This window comes from Anopheles cruzii, chromosome 3 (genome assembly GCF_943734635.1).
Source record: "Anopheles cruzii chromosome 3, idAnoCruzAS_RS32_06, whole genome shotgun sequence".
Taxonomy (NCBI): Eukaryota; Metazoa; Arthropoda; class Insecta; order Diptera; family Culicidae; genus Anopheles; species Anopheles cruzii.
In genome coordinates, this window is record NC_069145.1 from 21,555,486 (window position 1) to 21,569,816 (window position 14,331).

At 54.3% G+C, this 14,331-nt stretch overlaps 3 protein-coding genes across 3 annotated transcripts in view; 1 reads left to right on the forward strand and 2 right to left on the reverse strand.

The window, feature by feature from the left end:
- Positions 1–12,131, forward strand: part of LOC128270041 (uncharacterized) — a 32,028-nt gene extending 19,897 nt beyond the window's left edge. Inside the window, exons 2-7 of the mRNA XM_053007444.1 lie at positions 9,104–9,190; positions 9,390–9,743; positions 9,812–10,325; positions 10,403–10,567; positions 11,012–11,328; positions 11,398–12,131. Coding sequence (XP_052863404.1) covers positions 9,104–9,190; positions 9,390–9,743; positions 9,812–10,325; positions 10,403–10,567; positions 11,012–11,328; positions 11,398–12,131 — 2,171 coding nt within the window. The remainder of the gene's footprint in view (positions 1–9,103; positions 9,191–9,389; positions 9,744–9,811; positions 10,326–10,402; positions 10,568–11,011; positions 11,329–11,397) is intronic.
- A 94-nt stretch (positions 12,132–12,225) lies between these two features.
- On the reverse strand, positions 12,226–12,953 carry LOC128270042 (glutathione S-transferase 1-like). Its single transcript, XM_053007445.1, has 2 exons — positions 12,819–12,953; positions 12,226–12,741 (listed from the first exon to the last, which is right to left on the reverse strand). The coding sequence occupies exons 1-2, from the start codon at positions 12,951–12,953 to the stop codon at positions 12,226–12,228; spliced, it is 651 nt and encodes a 216-aa protein (XP_052863405.1).
- A 245-nt stretch (positions 12,954–13,198) lies between these two features.
- Positions 13,199–13,864, reverse strand: LOC128271405 (glutathione S-transferase 1-like). The gene has a single exon (XM_053008901.1). The coding sequence runs from the start codon at positions 13,850–13,852 to the stop codon at positions 13,199–13,201; it is 654 nt and encodes a 217-aa protein (XP_052864861.1). The 5' UTR covers positions 13,853–13,864.
- Positions 13,865–14,331: the final 467 nt, after the last annotated feature.

A 14,331-nucleotide genomic window follows, 5' to 3' on the forward strand; every position in this document is an offset into this window, starting at 1 on the left:
ACGAAGAAACCCCACCGTTGGCGTCCGGTCAGACCGGTCAGAACTTTTCGATCCCACCGCATAAACCGCCACCGTAAGCAGGTTTTCGGCCAGACTCCAGAGTGTGCCGGTTTTGGGGGCAGAACGAAAGAATAATTACGTTTGCGTCAGGTTGCAAACCTGAAGTCGGAGTCGAAGGTTCCGGATTTACGCCCTCCGGTGGTCCTCGCAGGGCGATCGTGTAATAACCCAGGCACCGTCACGCATCGGCAGGACCCGCCACGGCGGCGGCGGTGGCGGCGCACCTTTGACGCCGCTGTCGGCGGCGGTGCAGCACCTAGAAGAGAGACATCCATTTTAATTTCTTGGACGATCCCAAAATTCTCCGGCCAGCAGAGGGTTTTGTTTTGAAGTTCTCCCGAGGGTCAATCGATCTAATTACTGGGTTGCGGGGCCACCGCGGCCACCAGATCAGCGCCGTGCTGCGCTTTCTTCGGTTCCTTCTTTCACCGCCTTCCGAAAGCTACTTACCGACTTCCTTTCTCGGCTCGGTAATTGCGCAGACCAGTCGGTGGTCCGGTGCGGAGAATTGAGATATTATTCTAACATTTACGAAACATTACCGAGTGGCGGTCGTTGCCCAATCCCACTTCCTGCCGGGGGAGCGAGAGTTAGAACTATTATCGCACCCCGCACTAGGGGCGATGTCTAATTTCCAGCTGGATAAGATGATGGAATTTCCGGTGCCGATATCCGAATGATGTTATTATAGTTTTGCTTCCCCCGCGCAGGAGTTCGAAGAACTGGTCGGTTCTTGGTCTCTCGCTCTCGTTCCGCTTCTTCCAAATCACCGATCCCAAGACCCAAGAGAGGCCCTCCCGATCGGGCCGGTTGGGCAGAAGGAATTCCACGGCTCGCCGGGTAGCGTACCGGAAGGCAAGGCTAATGTTTTGTGAAATCGGTTTCCTTGGGATCGGACGTCGGACATAAATCTACCTGCGTCGCTGGCGGCGGCGGACGAAGATGCTAAGAGGTTGATGAACACTTTTACAATGGTTTTCGATTTCTGGTGAGAAAGCCTGGCCCTGGCGTTCTCTTGCTCTATCTCCTCTGGAGATGCTCCCCGCACGGTGAAATCCTAGCCATTCTGGGCCAATTGTCAAGCGGCCAGATACCGAGAAGACCGGGCTAAGTGTGTGTGCTGATGTGAAGATGTGCATTTCCTTCCGCCCGTCTCCCGGAGACCCGCCCGCCACACCTTGACCTTGGTGGTTGAGTTATGGGGTACGCTTGTTTTATGAATGGAGCGTACCGTCTCAAGCAGAACTTCGAGAAGCGGGGCCTACGATTGTCTCTAAACCGCGCCGGAGCTACAAGAGACCGTTTGCGAGCCGCATACATCGCAAAACAAATAGCGACACGACATCGTCGGCGGCGAGGTGCTCCGCGCGGGTCTCCCTGCTGATCGCTTCCTACGATCGCGTAGATGTTGGCGCACGGATGCGAACGCCTGCGGTACGCCGCGAGCGTAACTTACACGCTATCTGTGGCACGCCGATAACTGGAGCAGAACCGTCCGTGCCGCTCCAGTCTTTCGCCATGCTTCTGAACCGCTTTGGGCATCGCCCAGACCAGCCCCGGGGGAACCAGCTCGTGGAATTGGGCTTTAGAAAAGGGCGACCCGTAAACCTGGCGTCGCATTAGGCAGTTACAGTGCGTAAACTCCGATCACTGATGTCCCATTACTGAGTTGAGTTTCGGGTTGCTCATGTACTAGACTTTGATGCTGTCTTGGCCCAATTGCACTCGATTGAATTCGGTACCATCCCCTGGTTTCGTTCGAGATTTCACTGTCGATTGTCGATGCAAGAAAAGACCTCTCCTAGTTCGCTTCTGGAGTCAGTGGGCCACGCACGGAATTCACCCTCGACGGGCAACTCCTAGTACTGAAGCAATGTTCCTAATGCTGTGTTAGCCTTCGTGGACGTGGACGATCGTGGACATTGAATTCACCGACTGTGAAGCAATGGTAACAAGCGAACTGCACCTTCTTTCGCCTCGAGCAGCATCTTCGCGACGCCATTTGAAAGAAGAAACTCAACATTTCTCGCAAATAACACAAAATCACTTTGCGTGTCAAAGCGGTTCATGGACGTTATCAAGTTATCTATAATGATGTCTACAGTGCAAACGTATATACATTTATGTACAGTTAAGAACTTCATCCTTCGGACAGGAGAAACCATGTACAGGAGTACAAGGAATGAGATCTAAAAATAATGGCAATCCAACACCTGTACTAAACACCGGAATGAGGAATTATGGTGGTCCTTAAGTCTGGACTGTTCTGGACTATCCCTCAAAGCCTGGACTGTTCTTAGACCTTGTACCTAACCCTTTGTTTATTTGTGTATTACTTAATTGGTCAGGTCATACGCTGACGCTGGGATTACGAACGCCCAACATTCCCATGACGAGCAAACCGATGCAAATTCGAGCTTTATTAGATTTGTGCAAGGCCATTTCTGGGCTTGCGGTGTGTCGTAAGCAGGGCCTTGTCGCAATGCAAAGTATGCACCGGCCATAGCATAGCGCACCACCAGTCGGGGGTCTCCCTGCTCGAGTTCCCAGCCCAGGCAACCCAGCACACACACACACACTCACACACCGGATGGATGCGATGGGGCTGTAAAAACAGCCGCACGGACGAAAGAATGGCGAATATAAAACAGCCCACGGTGGCAGATTGTCTTGCCGGGTTGGTTGACTGTGACGGTGGTATGTTTGCATTAGGAGTCCGCAGCAGCTAAAGGGGGGCAAAAAACCCGCTGCTACCCGCCGTCGACCTCAGCTCGGTTGTAAACGTTGTTCCGGTTTTTTGCTCTCCAGCCTTGCCCGGCCCGGGCTCATTTGCTTGCGGCCGTTTCCTTCGCTTGATTTCATTTCACGCTATTTAAGCGCTCCCGAGCGCGTCCCAAAGTGCTTAGCCCCTAGGGGAGAGAGAGACAGAGCGAGGGAGATAGAGAGAGCGCCACAGTGAGTTGTCGTCGTCGCGCTTATATTTATTAAACGTTAAGTCGCGTTGGGCGAACGTAGCAATTCGCGATCATGCCCTTCACCAGCAGCAGCAACAGCTGCCAAGAGCCACCAGAGAGGCCACCAGAGAGGCCCCCGGAACGGTGGTTCCCATCGAACCCGGCTGCCGATAGCAGCAGCCACCGGACTCGGTCGGTCCGGCCGGGTCCGGGCCTCGCAATCGGATCGAAATCGGGCAGCGTTCAGGTGAAAATGGCGAGGTGCCGCAGTACCCTCGGGGGGCGGCCACACCGGGTGTAATGGCACCGCGGCAAAAAGGGGCGCGACCCAGGGGCGGTGTGCAGCGAAAGATATTAACGAGAAGAAAACAAAGAAAAGCGGCCAAGCGGCTGCATTTAGCTGCGGGAAGCGATCCACTTTTCCCGTGTCTCCTGCTCCTTGTCGGCTGCCGGACCACCATGGCTTTTGGGGTGCGCGCGCGCATTCCTGAAAGAAGGTCACGGTCCGGGGAAGGGCCACTGCCCTTGTCACCTCGGGCACCGTCACCCGGGCAGGCAATTTCCAGCCCTTTTTTCGCGCGAGCACGACACCGCCACCTGTTGCTGGGAAAAGGTGGAAAAGCAAAGCGACCGACGCGGCCGTTGATCATTTTCCACTTGATTGGCCCGATCAGCGATCACTGGCCACCGGTAGACCACCACCGCGGTCGCCGCCGCGCCGGTTACGGTTACGGAATAATTTAAGGAAGGAAACTGAGACCGGCGATGGCGGTGGTCCGCGTTTCCCGTCAAGCGGAAAATCAAACAATTCGATGCTTCCCCACCACGATGGTGGCGGTTTCGACGGGTGTTGAAGGAAACGATTGTAACACATCGTTCAATAAGTCCCGAGACTAGCGTAGAAATGGCGCTAATAATGCCATTTTTATACCAACGTTCGGAAGTACCAACCTTCAGATGAGGTGTGTCAAAATTTGATGTAATTCGAAGCATAACCAAGAAAGCTATAGTGGTTATAGTGACGCTACTTTTGCAATCCTGAAAAAATGGACCAAAACGAGTTTCGTGTGTTGATAAAACATTGTTTTCTAATGGGGAAAAAACACCGTTCAAGCTCAGCAATGGCTTGAAAAACGTTATCTGGACTCTACTCCGTCGAAACCAACCATTTGTCGGTGGTATGCTGACTTCTATGCGGTCGTTATGATAAAAATGATGCGGAACGTTCGGGGAGGCCAAATGAGGCAGTAACTCCCGAAAACATCAAGCAAGTATTGAAAATCGTGATGGGAGACCGCAAAATGAAAGTGCACGAGATAGCTAAGATGATGAACAATCAACTGGTAGTGCATTTACTATTTTGCACCAAAAATTGGATATGAAACAGGTTTTTTTCAAATGGGTGCCGCGTTTGCGCACATTGGAACAAAATCTACCATGGCACAATTCAATCAAAACAATGACAAATTCAACGAATTAGGCTTCCGACTGCTTCCTCATCCTCCGTACTCGCCGGATCTGGCCCCCAGCGACTACTGGCTCTTTACGGATCTCAAAAAGATGCTCCAGGGAAAAAGATATGGCTCGAATGAGGAGGTGATCGCTGCTATTGAGGCTCATTTTGAGTCAAAAAACAAATCGTGCTACAAACATGGAATTGAAAAAATAGAGAAGTGTGGAATGGTTGTATTACACTTTAAGAAGATTATATTGATGAATAATAAAGAATTTTGCCGATAAAATGTTGTTTTCATAGTTAGTCTCGGGACTTATTGAACGATGTGTTATTCTCCGCCCGTTTCTCCCTAAGCCATTGAACTCGGCCATTGATCGGAAAAGCGCCCCCCAGACTGCCAAAAGGCGATGTAAGTTATGTTGCGTTTTTCCGTCGGAGCCTTATGGGGGCCTTTAGTAGCCTCTTTAAGATCACAAATTATTGAGTCACATTTATTCGACAATGCAGTACATTTAAATACATCTTCGCCGTCGGTGCAAAGTACTTACTTTATTTAATTTGTTCAAAGTTGGAATCCTTTTGAGGAATAGTTTTAGTTAAACGGTTATAGACTGTTTATTCAAATTTTCAAATTCAAACCATTTTGTGCCGGACTCGATGATTTACACTGTTTTTCCGTGTTTTGTGCAATTTTACGCAGAATCTACCCTTTTGCTCTTCAGTGATGGCCAACTTTGATGTGCAAACACACAGAACTGAGTAGAGATACATTTCGCTCGAGTTGAGTAGAGAGTCAGTCGCAAAGTACTAAAGACATATTGGAATTAGTCAAAATAGAGGGTTATCAATTTCGTAGTTCCGAAATCACAGGACCAGCCCTTTTACATTTTATGAATTTATCTATCAACCGAAATGTCAAACTTTTAATTTAATGTCTGGCTATTAAAAAAAATGAATCGCTTGGCAACAGAACAACATGTTAAACATATCTTATCAGAATCGACAGTTGCCATAGGTCCCGAGACGGCCTTCTGTACGATATCGTGAACGATGATTAAAAAAAATTCATTTCATTTCAAACTTGATTTTTCATGTGTAAGTTTGTACATAAAAACATGTAAATTAAACATGTAAAGTAAATTAAAAGCTGCATAATGCGATGCGTGTATAATATAAAAATGAACACGAAATTGCACAGCAGTCGTTCATCAAAATAGTAAAACACGCATAAATGGCAACGAAAGAACGAAATGAAAGAAACAATGCAAAATTCACAATGTGTTTGATAACGGTCAACGGAATACTGTTAACACATTTACAATTATGTAGTACAGCACCCCGATAACTAATCCCAAGTAACGAGCAGTAAACGAAAGCAATGAGCCGCGCCAACACTCATTATCGACCGCCCCAGACATCCCCCCCTCGCTGAGTGTGCGGTGCTGACGTCGAAAGCAAAGCATTAACTTTCTAACCGAGAGCAATAGAGAAGCGGCGGTTTCACGCATCAATGTGATGCTCGCACACACAAACACACCGGTTGCCGGGTCTCAAGTTGCCGCAATTGTGTTGTGCCGAGCCACCGCCACCGATAAAATCCATCAAAACGAAACCGATTTAAATAAACACCGACAAAGACCGACGACGGCGAAGCGCCTGGCACGCGGAAGTCGGGTGCGCTCTATAAATTTCCGTTTCATTGCGCTTTTACTGACCATCCGGCGGGGTCGGAGCGATTTTCTCTTGCTCCGGGGCCGCGATTAGGGACCCAAATTGACGGTTGCCGCGTGGTGGGGAGGGAGATGTTTTCCTGTCCAAAAGCTGGCCGTTAGAGAGGAGCATCGCGGATCAGGACGGCATCCGTCGGCAGCAGAGCCTTCGGTGTCACCCGAAGCCAGAAAGCGACCAAAAACCGACCGACGGTCGGTTTCTGTTACTTCCTTTGCTTTCGCCCGGTGCGAGCCCCCGGTCGGAGCGGAGCTTCGAATCCCTGCTACGGTGGCGGACGTTTGGCCGGAAATTAATTCAGTTCCCAGGCGGCTAATGATGGGAATCGGCGCGATCTGCGCGAATTTTTTCGGCCGGCCATAAAATATGTCAATGAGTAACGGGCTTCCGGGGTGAGAACCGGCCGGCCCATTGACCCTTCGCCCGGAGAGTTGGACACAGCGAGCGTGTTCTGGGAAGGTGCCGGGGCCGAGATTATTACGGTTTTGTTGGGTTACGGACCGAGAATTACCGACCGGGACCGGGAGAAATTCATGTCGCGTTTTCGGTGGGAGCTTGGCAGGTTTCGTGTGCGGGGTTTGCTCCATTGTTGTCACCGGTACCGGCGGCACCTGGCAAAGGCGGAGATGGCCCGGGTTCCACAACTACAACGCGTCTTTTTATCGGTCTGTCCAGATTGACAACCCGCTAATTTATCGTCCTGTGATCAACCGTCCACGCGGGACCACATCACAGAGACCACCAACCGAGCTGTTGTGATGTGTGTTGGTGCCCTTCGAATCATGCTCACCGTCGCCGTGTGTCCCTTTCACGGGCTTATCGGGCGACACTGATCGGTGCGCGTACGACCCTGCTCCGATTAGGTTAACGTATACGGAGCGTAGCTCTCCTGTAGCTCAACCCACCCAAACGAAACCATCGAGAGGTTCGTCGTCCAAATTCCTCCAAACGCGGGGCGCACTTCTTGGGACCATAAACCCGGCCAGCCGGCCGTGCATTCGGTGCATTCGGTCTTTGGAGCCGTTCTCCCGCTCTCTATTTATCTCTTTCTCGTGTTCCCGTATTTCGAAGCATTCCCGACGGGCAGCCCGATCTCGACAAGACGCGTCGGTGCGCGCCTACGCAAGAAATTCCACTTTTGTCGCTTGTAGCGACGGCCACGCGATCGCGTTGCGGTACGCGATGTCTGCCTTTCGGCGGCCACATTTCTGCTGGAGGGCGCTGGAGGTCCCAGCACGCGGTGGTCCTGCAGTGAAGGGCATCCCGATCCCGCGGAATATGCTTGTTTATTAAAACGTCGTTACCTCGAGCGCCCAAGCCTCTATCCGAGGGGCGCTCCATGAATGGCCACACGTCGCGATGATTCTTCCAGAGGGACACGCCTGCGCATGCCGGCTTTTCGGTGACGGAGATGGCATATGGCACGGCCGCTGTGGGGTGCCTACGCAAATCCCATCAAGAAAACTCCACCTCACGTGCGACGGTGACACGACATGATGGCCCGGTCTGCGCCGTCTGCGTCGGCAGCGATTGTTTCGCAATTCCCCAGAGCCAGACAGTTCTGGGCAGGGCCCCGGGTCCAGGGTACAATAATTGGCGCATCGAAAGCGCATTAGTCATCGATCGATGGGACGATCCGCTCCGCGAGTCTCCGTGGGCCGATCGGGTCGATCACGTCCCGTACGCTTCCCGTGATCATCACACCCGGCCAACAATGGTGTCCTCTGCCTCTATGATGATGATGTTGGGGTGCAATGGAATTATGCTGGTACCTCGATCCACAGGAATTGGAACTCATTCCTAGTTCGGATCGATCGAATCTTTGGCAAGCCGTGGCGAATGCGTAATGCGCGCAACCGCTAGTTCTCACGCCTACGTGCCACAATCCGCCGAGGCCGAGTACTTACGTCCACTCCAAATAATGGTTACTTAAGCTTTCACGCGCACGCGCGTGCCCATAAAAGCGCTGTCGGAGCAAACGAAAAACGGCAATTAAAGTCTGTCCTCGGGGGCTTAAGCCTTATCTCCTAATCTCACATCTCGCTTAGTAGAGCAGTATCTTCAGCCGCGCATTGGGAGCGCACGTACGGTTTAGTAGTAGTCCCGCGGCGTCGGGAGCTTAATTACCGCCGCTTGCCTGGCCTGGAACCGGGCTGGCTTTCGATCATCCTCACAGATAGCAGCCAACAGCCCGTCCGTGCCGCGCGCGTCTGCACTGGGCATCGAACCGAGGCGAGCCCATTTCGCGAACCGTTTAATGTTGTTACTTTTCCCCAAGTTGATTTAATTAAGCGGGGCGCGGCCACGACGGCGGTGGTGCGAACGGCGGTGGTCTCTTCTACTCGGGTCTCCGGAGTGGGCGTTGCTGCGCTCCGCTCGTCTCGAGGAACGCATCGGTACCGTTAGCCGCCGTCGCGCCGCGGCTGCAACAGTTGTTGTGGCTCTGTGGCTCGATGCACCGGGACGATTAGCACCGTTAGGGCCGCCGCTAGCTGGTGGCTATCGGTTCCGCACGAACCGGTGGCCGGTGTCCAAAAGCATGAATTATCGGCTTGTACTGTCGGCCCGAGGGGGAACTCAAAGCAACAAAAACGGGGCGATCGTCGCTGGGAAAGTAACCACCGCGAGGCTCCCTAACGCCGAGACCGGCTCCGGTGCTGGTGATTACAGCGCAGGCTCTGCCAATCTGCATAGGCATCCAACCATCCGTCCTCCTAGGAGTAGCAAGGGCACCTAGCAGCTAGTTGGCTTTCCATTTCGGTGCACCTAACTGCAGCTAGTAGCTCTAATTGTCTGCCCTGTGCTATACCCTGGCTGGCGAGAGTCGTTGACGTGGCGAGTCTGGCGATCCGCTTCCGCGCTGTTGACGCGCAATTGGGTCTCTAATTGCCCACCGTCCGGGTAGGTGTCGCCTCGCTTCGTGTCTGGCGAGCCCTCTCGGGGGCCACAGCAGACCCACCGACCGTGAAATTGAGGACCGTTCCCACCGCGGGCTTTGCCGGTCTATCGCTCCGGTTCCGGGTAAATCACACAACCGGGACGACCGGACACCAAGTTGCGGCCAGCTCCCACGCGCTGTGCAAAGAGATTCTCCATTGTGGTTCCACGTCGATGAGCTACCTGTGGCTGACCGCCATGTCGATGTTGCTAATGTTTCAACCTTTCTTCTTTCTGTCGCTCCACAGCGGAAGCATCCTGCTACTTCCCGTTCGAGTTCCAGGGCGAGTACATCACGCAGAACACCGTCACGGCGGAGGGCGCGGTGCGCTACAGCCGCATCAACATCACCGAGAGCGCGATCCCGCTGTGGGGCAGCTGCCACAAGCGGCGCGACAACAACGTGATCCTGATGACGGGCTCCGAAGACGCGAGCTGCTTCCGGTGCTTCCACCTGAAGCTCGCCTCGAAGAACGTGCTGCGTGTGCTGGCCGCCGACAACGACTACATCTCCAAGTGTCACACGAACGAGGAGAAAGCGATGGCCTCCTGTCTGTCCGAGGACGACCTACTGAACGAGGCGAAAAATACCGAAATCATCCTCTACAGTAAGTGTGCTTTTGGTGGCCCTTCGGTCTTCCCCTCAATAACACAGGACTTCGTTCAACTTTTGCAGAGTTCCGCGACTACGATGGGGCAGCCGTCCGGCAGGAGTACTGCCCGATCCACGGCCGGTACCGGATGACGTACAGCGTGGACAGCAGTGACACAACCGACGGCACCGTCGAGTGCGACTCGGACGAGTCCGAGGTGGACAACTGTCCGTCCGGGTCCGCGTTGAATCTTCACTTCCGCAACTGTGGCTTCGCGGACCGCGAGGTAACGTTCGAGTGTCTCGGCCACTGGCGTGGATTCCGCAGCCAGAACTACCTGGCGCTGCTGAGCACCGGCGACGACACGCACCTCGGACCGAAGTATCGGTGCGCCACCTACACCGAGAACCCGAAGACAGGCGTCATCGAGATCGCGTTCAGTCGGGACTCGACGTGTCGCTCGATCGAGCGCCAGTACGTGCGCCACCCGAATTCGCGGTACACCAACGGGAACGGCATCGGGAACGAGTACCACCACGAGCTGCTCACCCTGCGGCCCATCCCGCTCGAGTTCGGCCCCGTCGTCCAGTACTGCAGGTACGTCCCGCGATCGACCATCGATCAGCGACACGGTATACTAATTGGTGCGCTCGCCCGTTCTCGCCATCTTGCAGCTTTCCCAGCTGGCTGATCGGACGCTGGGAGCACGTGACCGTCAGCCAGAACCAGCTCGTCTACAAAGACCAGAACTCCTTCAAGACGTACACGATGAAGTGCGTCAAGAACTACACCACCAACCACGACACGAACAAGTTCATCGTCTACAGCCAAACGCAATGGTAATTATCGCTATGGGCTTCCGCTCCGTTTCGCCTCCGGTTTCTGCCCGTGGTCTGCTCTCCTTTTGCTTTTTGCGGAACGAAATTAATTATCAAAATTGGATGGTTCATTATTTCATTCGCCACCTGCGCGCTGCGCTTTATTAACCTGTGGCCACAAGACCGCCAGATCACCGCCCGCCAGCAGGGCAATTCTCGAGGGCGATCGCGCGGAAAGTTTTCTAATCAACGCCGCGCGATTTAGGTTTGTGGCGGCGACTTTCCCAAGAAATCGCTTCAGTCGCTTCCTTCCTTTCGATTCGATTACCGGGCGAGTGAAAGCATCGACCACCGGGGGGAGTAATTACCCACCCGACCACGGGCAGCGATTGATTGCGACCCAAGACCCAACGCTAATCTCCGTTCTGCAACGTCTCTGTTCCTCTGTCTCCCCAAAAAAAACAGTGGCGAGGAAATGTACCAGTGCCTGAAGATCGAGCGGCGCGACACGAACGTGTTCGAGTTCCAGATTAGCAGCCGCCACTCGGCCAACTACACTGCGACGATCTGCAACGATTTCTACTTCAACGACGACCGGTGGCTGACGCAGGGCCGGCTCGACAGCAACGACATCGTGTCGCCGTGCCCGATCGTCGGTGAGTTCGCCGGCATCATCCCGGATGACGACGGGCTTTGCGCGAAGCTGTCGTCCGAGTGCGAATCGCAGGACATCATGTACTACCAGATCTCTGGCTGCGACGACAAGAGCGAGGTGTACGAAGGTGAGTAGCAGGTGGACTGGCATTCCAGACTGTTCGCAGGTCCTAACACTTCGTTGCCTTGTTTTGCAGAGCGCGAGTACCGGTGCCTGGGCCAGTGGACCCACCGGAACATCGTGTACACCTACACCCAGCGCCGGGACGTTGGGACGTACGAGTGCTTCGTCGGCACGATGCTCTCCGATCGTCAGATCTTTATCAAGGAGGCGGGCGAGCACTGTCAGCGGGACGTGAATCCGCACCGGTTCGGGATGGAGCTGAACAAGGTGGCCCACTGCACCCAGCCGGAGGTGTTCAAGTCGTCCGCGCGGCCCACGCACAAGTACCTGGACGTAGCGAACCAACCGACGCCACGGCCCGCCACGTCCATCAACACCGACCGCGCTGGCGGTGGTAACAGTGCGATCAACGGCGGCAGCAGCGGCGATAGCGTATCTGGCGGCACCCACGGAACCCATTTCCACCAAAGTTCCTCGCCCTCCGTGGTGGTGCCGCCGTCGACGCCCTCGCCCCCGTCGTCCACGATACGAAGCAATGGTGGCGCGGCCGCCGGTGGCTCCGGCAGCCACAGCGGTAGTGGCAGTACCGGCAGCGGCAGCACCAGTAGCGGCAGTGGCAGCAGCAGCAGTGGTACGAGCGGAGCCAACCGTCCGCCCTACAGCACCAACACGAAACACGAACCGGCCTCGGTGAAACCGGGCACCGTCGGCTCCACGGCCGCCGCGCATGTACAGTCGCACCTTAACTATTTATTGTTAGCAACGATTATCTGTGTTATCCTAGGTCATAAGAAGTTTAGCTGTTAAACCAATTACCAATCAAGCGAAAGAGAAAGGCATACAAATTAAAGACCGAAACCGAAACATCCTACTGAAAACCCTGTGTCGTGCCTCTGTTCCATCACGGATCGCTACGCTGTGATTCAAAGTACGCACGGTACTGCAGCATTCCGCTCTCGTTGATCTCGTCGTACTCCGGCATGAGTGCCTTGCAGCCTCCGTACCACGATGCCACACCCGGGAACCGGCCAAGATCGTAATGGACCGCTTCCAGTGACGAAACCGTCGCCACCAGGCTGTAGTCCGCGATGGTAACGTTCGGCCCGGCCGCGTACGAATTTTCCGACAAGTAGCGGTTCAGCGTGGCCACCGCTTCGTCGAGCTTCTCCATCTTGCCTGCGTCGGCCGGAGCGTTTTCAAAGTACAACGGGTAGTAGTAGTCCTCGAGGCGAGTCGCCAGCGTGCCGTGGTCGAAAAACAGCCGTTGGTTGATGATGGCGCGCGTTCGGGCGTCCTTCGGGTAGAGGCGACTGTTGGTGCGCCCGTACTTGTCCACCAGGTACACCAGTATGGCACGTGACTCCCACAGGGTCAGGTCGTTGTCGATCAGCGTCGGAACACAGTGGAACGGATTGAGCTGATAACGTTAGAAGGGGGAACGAAAAGTGTCACAACAGTGTCCAGTGCACAGTCAGACCATCGTCGAGGTCCTACCGCCGTGAAGCTCGGCTTCAGCTGCTCCTCGGTCATCAGATCAACGAAGCGTAGGTTCAGCTGCAGGTTAAGCGCTCTGGCCAGCAGCATAACCGAACGGCAGTAGGGCGATGCCGGGTGATAGTACAAGTCCATTTTAGGTCACCTCACACACAATGTTCACCGATCGATCACGTCACGCGACTGCGTGGTCACTGTCTTGGCCGGGTTTTGCACTGCACTCCCGACTATCGTTGGGGAACTCTTATCACTCCAGGATTACATCGTATCACTCGATGAGCCAAAGATATATCGATTATCGAAATGTCGCGTCACAGGCCGGCAGAGCGCAAACTCGACCGCCCTGCCGGTGCCGCCATATGGTGGCCAGTCCCGTGAGTCTACCGTTGATTGGTTTCCTCCTCGAGCCAGGTTTGGAACATGGCCACGGCACGCTCCGTTAGCTCGCTGTAGCCGGCGATCGCTTCCTTGCACCGTTCGTACCATCGGCGCACGTGATCGTACGGGCCGAGATCGAACTTTAGCACCACCAGCATGGACAGCGTGCAGACCAGCGAGTAGTCGGCAATGGTCAGGATGTCCCCGGCCAGGAAGGCGCTCTCGCGTAGAATGCCCTCCAGTACGGCTACCGCTTCTTCCAGCTTCTGCCGGTCCGCCGCGATCGGAGTGGACCGCTCCAGCACCACCGGCGTGTAGTACACGAAGATACACTTGTACAGGGTGCCACACTCGAAGAACAGCCTCTGGTTCACGATGGCTCGGCGGAGGGGGTCCGTCGGAGGGTAAAGGCCACTGCTACAGAGGGCAAACCGCTCGGCCAAGTAGATCAAAATGGCTCCCGGCTCGCAGATGGCCACACCGTCGACGACCAGCGTAGGCACCGTGTGCTGTGGGTTAATCTTCTTGAACTCCGCGTTCACGTAGTCCTTCCGGTGCACGTCGAGGCTGATGAGGTTGAACTTAAGCTGCAGCGACTCGCCGAGCAGCATAATGGCCCTCGACGGAGGCGACAGGATGTTGTAATACAGATCCATATCCGCCGGCCAAATGAGCTCGCTCGGAGCGGGTGCGCCTAAATTTATACGTCAATCGTTGCACCATGCGCGCCGTTGCCATGCATTGATGGATTACCCACGCTTTTCCGGGTGTGCGGCCGTTATTGTAGCACACTTTCGTAAATCGGAAACCACAAGGGACATCGGGAAACGGTAGACGTTCTTTGCTCACCGAACGCATATTCTGATTACTTTGATTGTACAATCAAGCACCGTACGCTTACTGTTATTCCCCGCACTGTAGCATGAATCCAATCAGTGCCGTGCGTTATCTCTGCCCATTTTGGGAATGATTTTTTTATGCATGCTTGATTATTGCTGCTACTTTTGTTTCGGTGCGATTCATGATAAGCGCTCGTCAGCGTTAGAGAGAATCGACGAGGATCTATTCCCAAATTCATAAATTGGCGCTCCGGAGTGCTGGTGATGGCAATTGTTCTAAGCGCTAATATACGAAA

What these genes read in the sequence shown, in the direction of transcription:
- LOC128271405 (XM_053008901.1), bottom strand. Translation starts at nt 13,852, where the DNA reads ATGGATCTGTATTACAACATCCTGTCGCCTCCGTCGAGGGCCATTATG.
- LOC128270042 (XM_053007445.1), bottom strand. Translation starts at nt 12,953, where the DNA reads ATGGACTTGTACTATCACCCGGCATCGCCCTACTGCCGTTCGGTTATG. An exon ending in TGAAGCCGAGCTTCACGGCG is followed by an intron (nt 12,742 to 12,818) that starts GTAGGACCTCGA and finishes TAACGTTATCAG; the next exon opens with CTCAATCCGTTCCACTGTGT.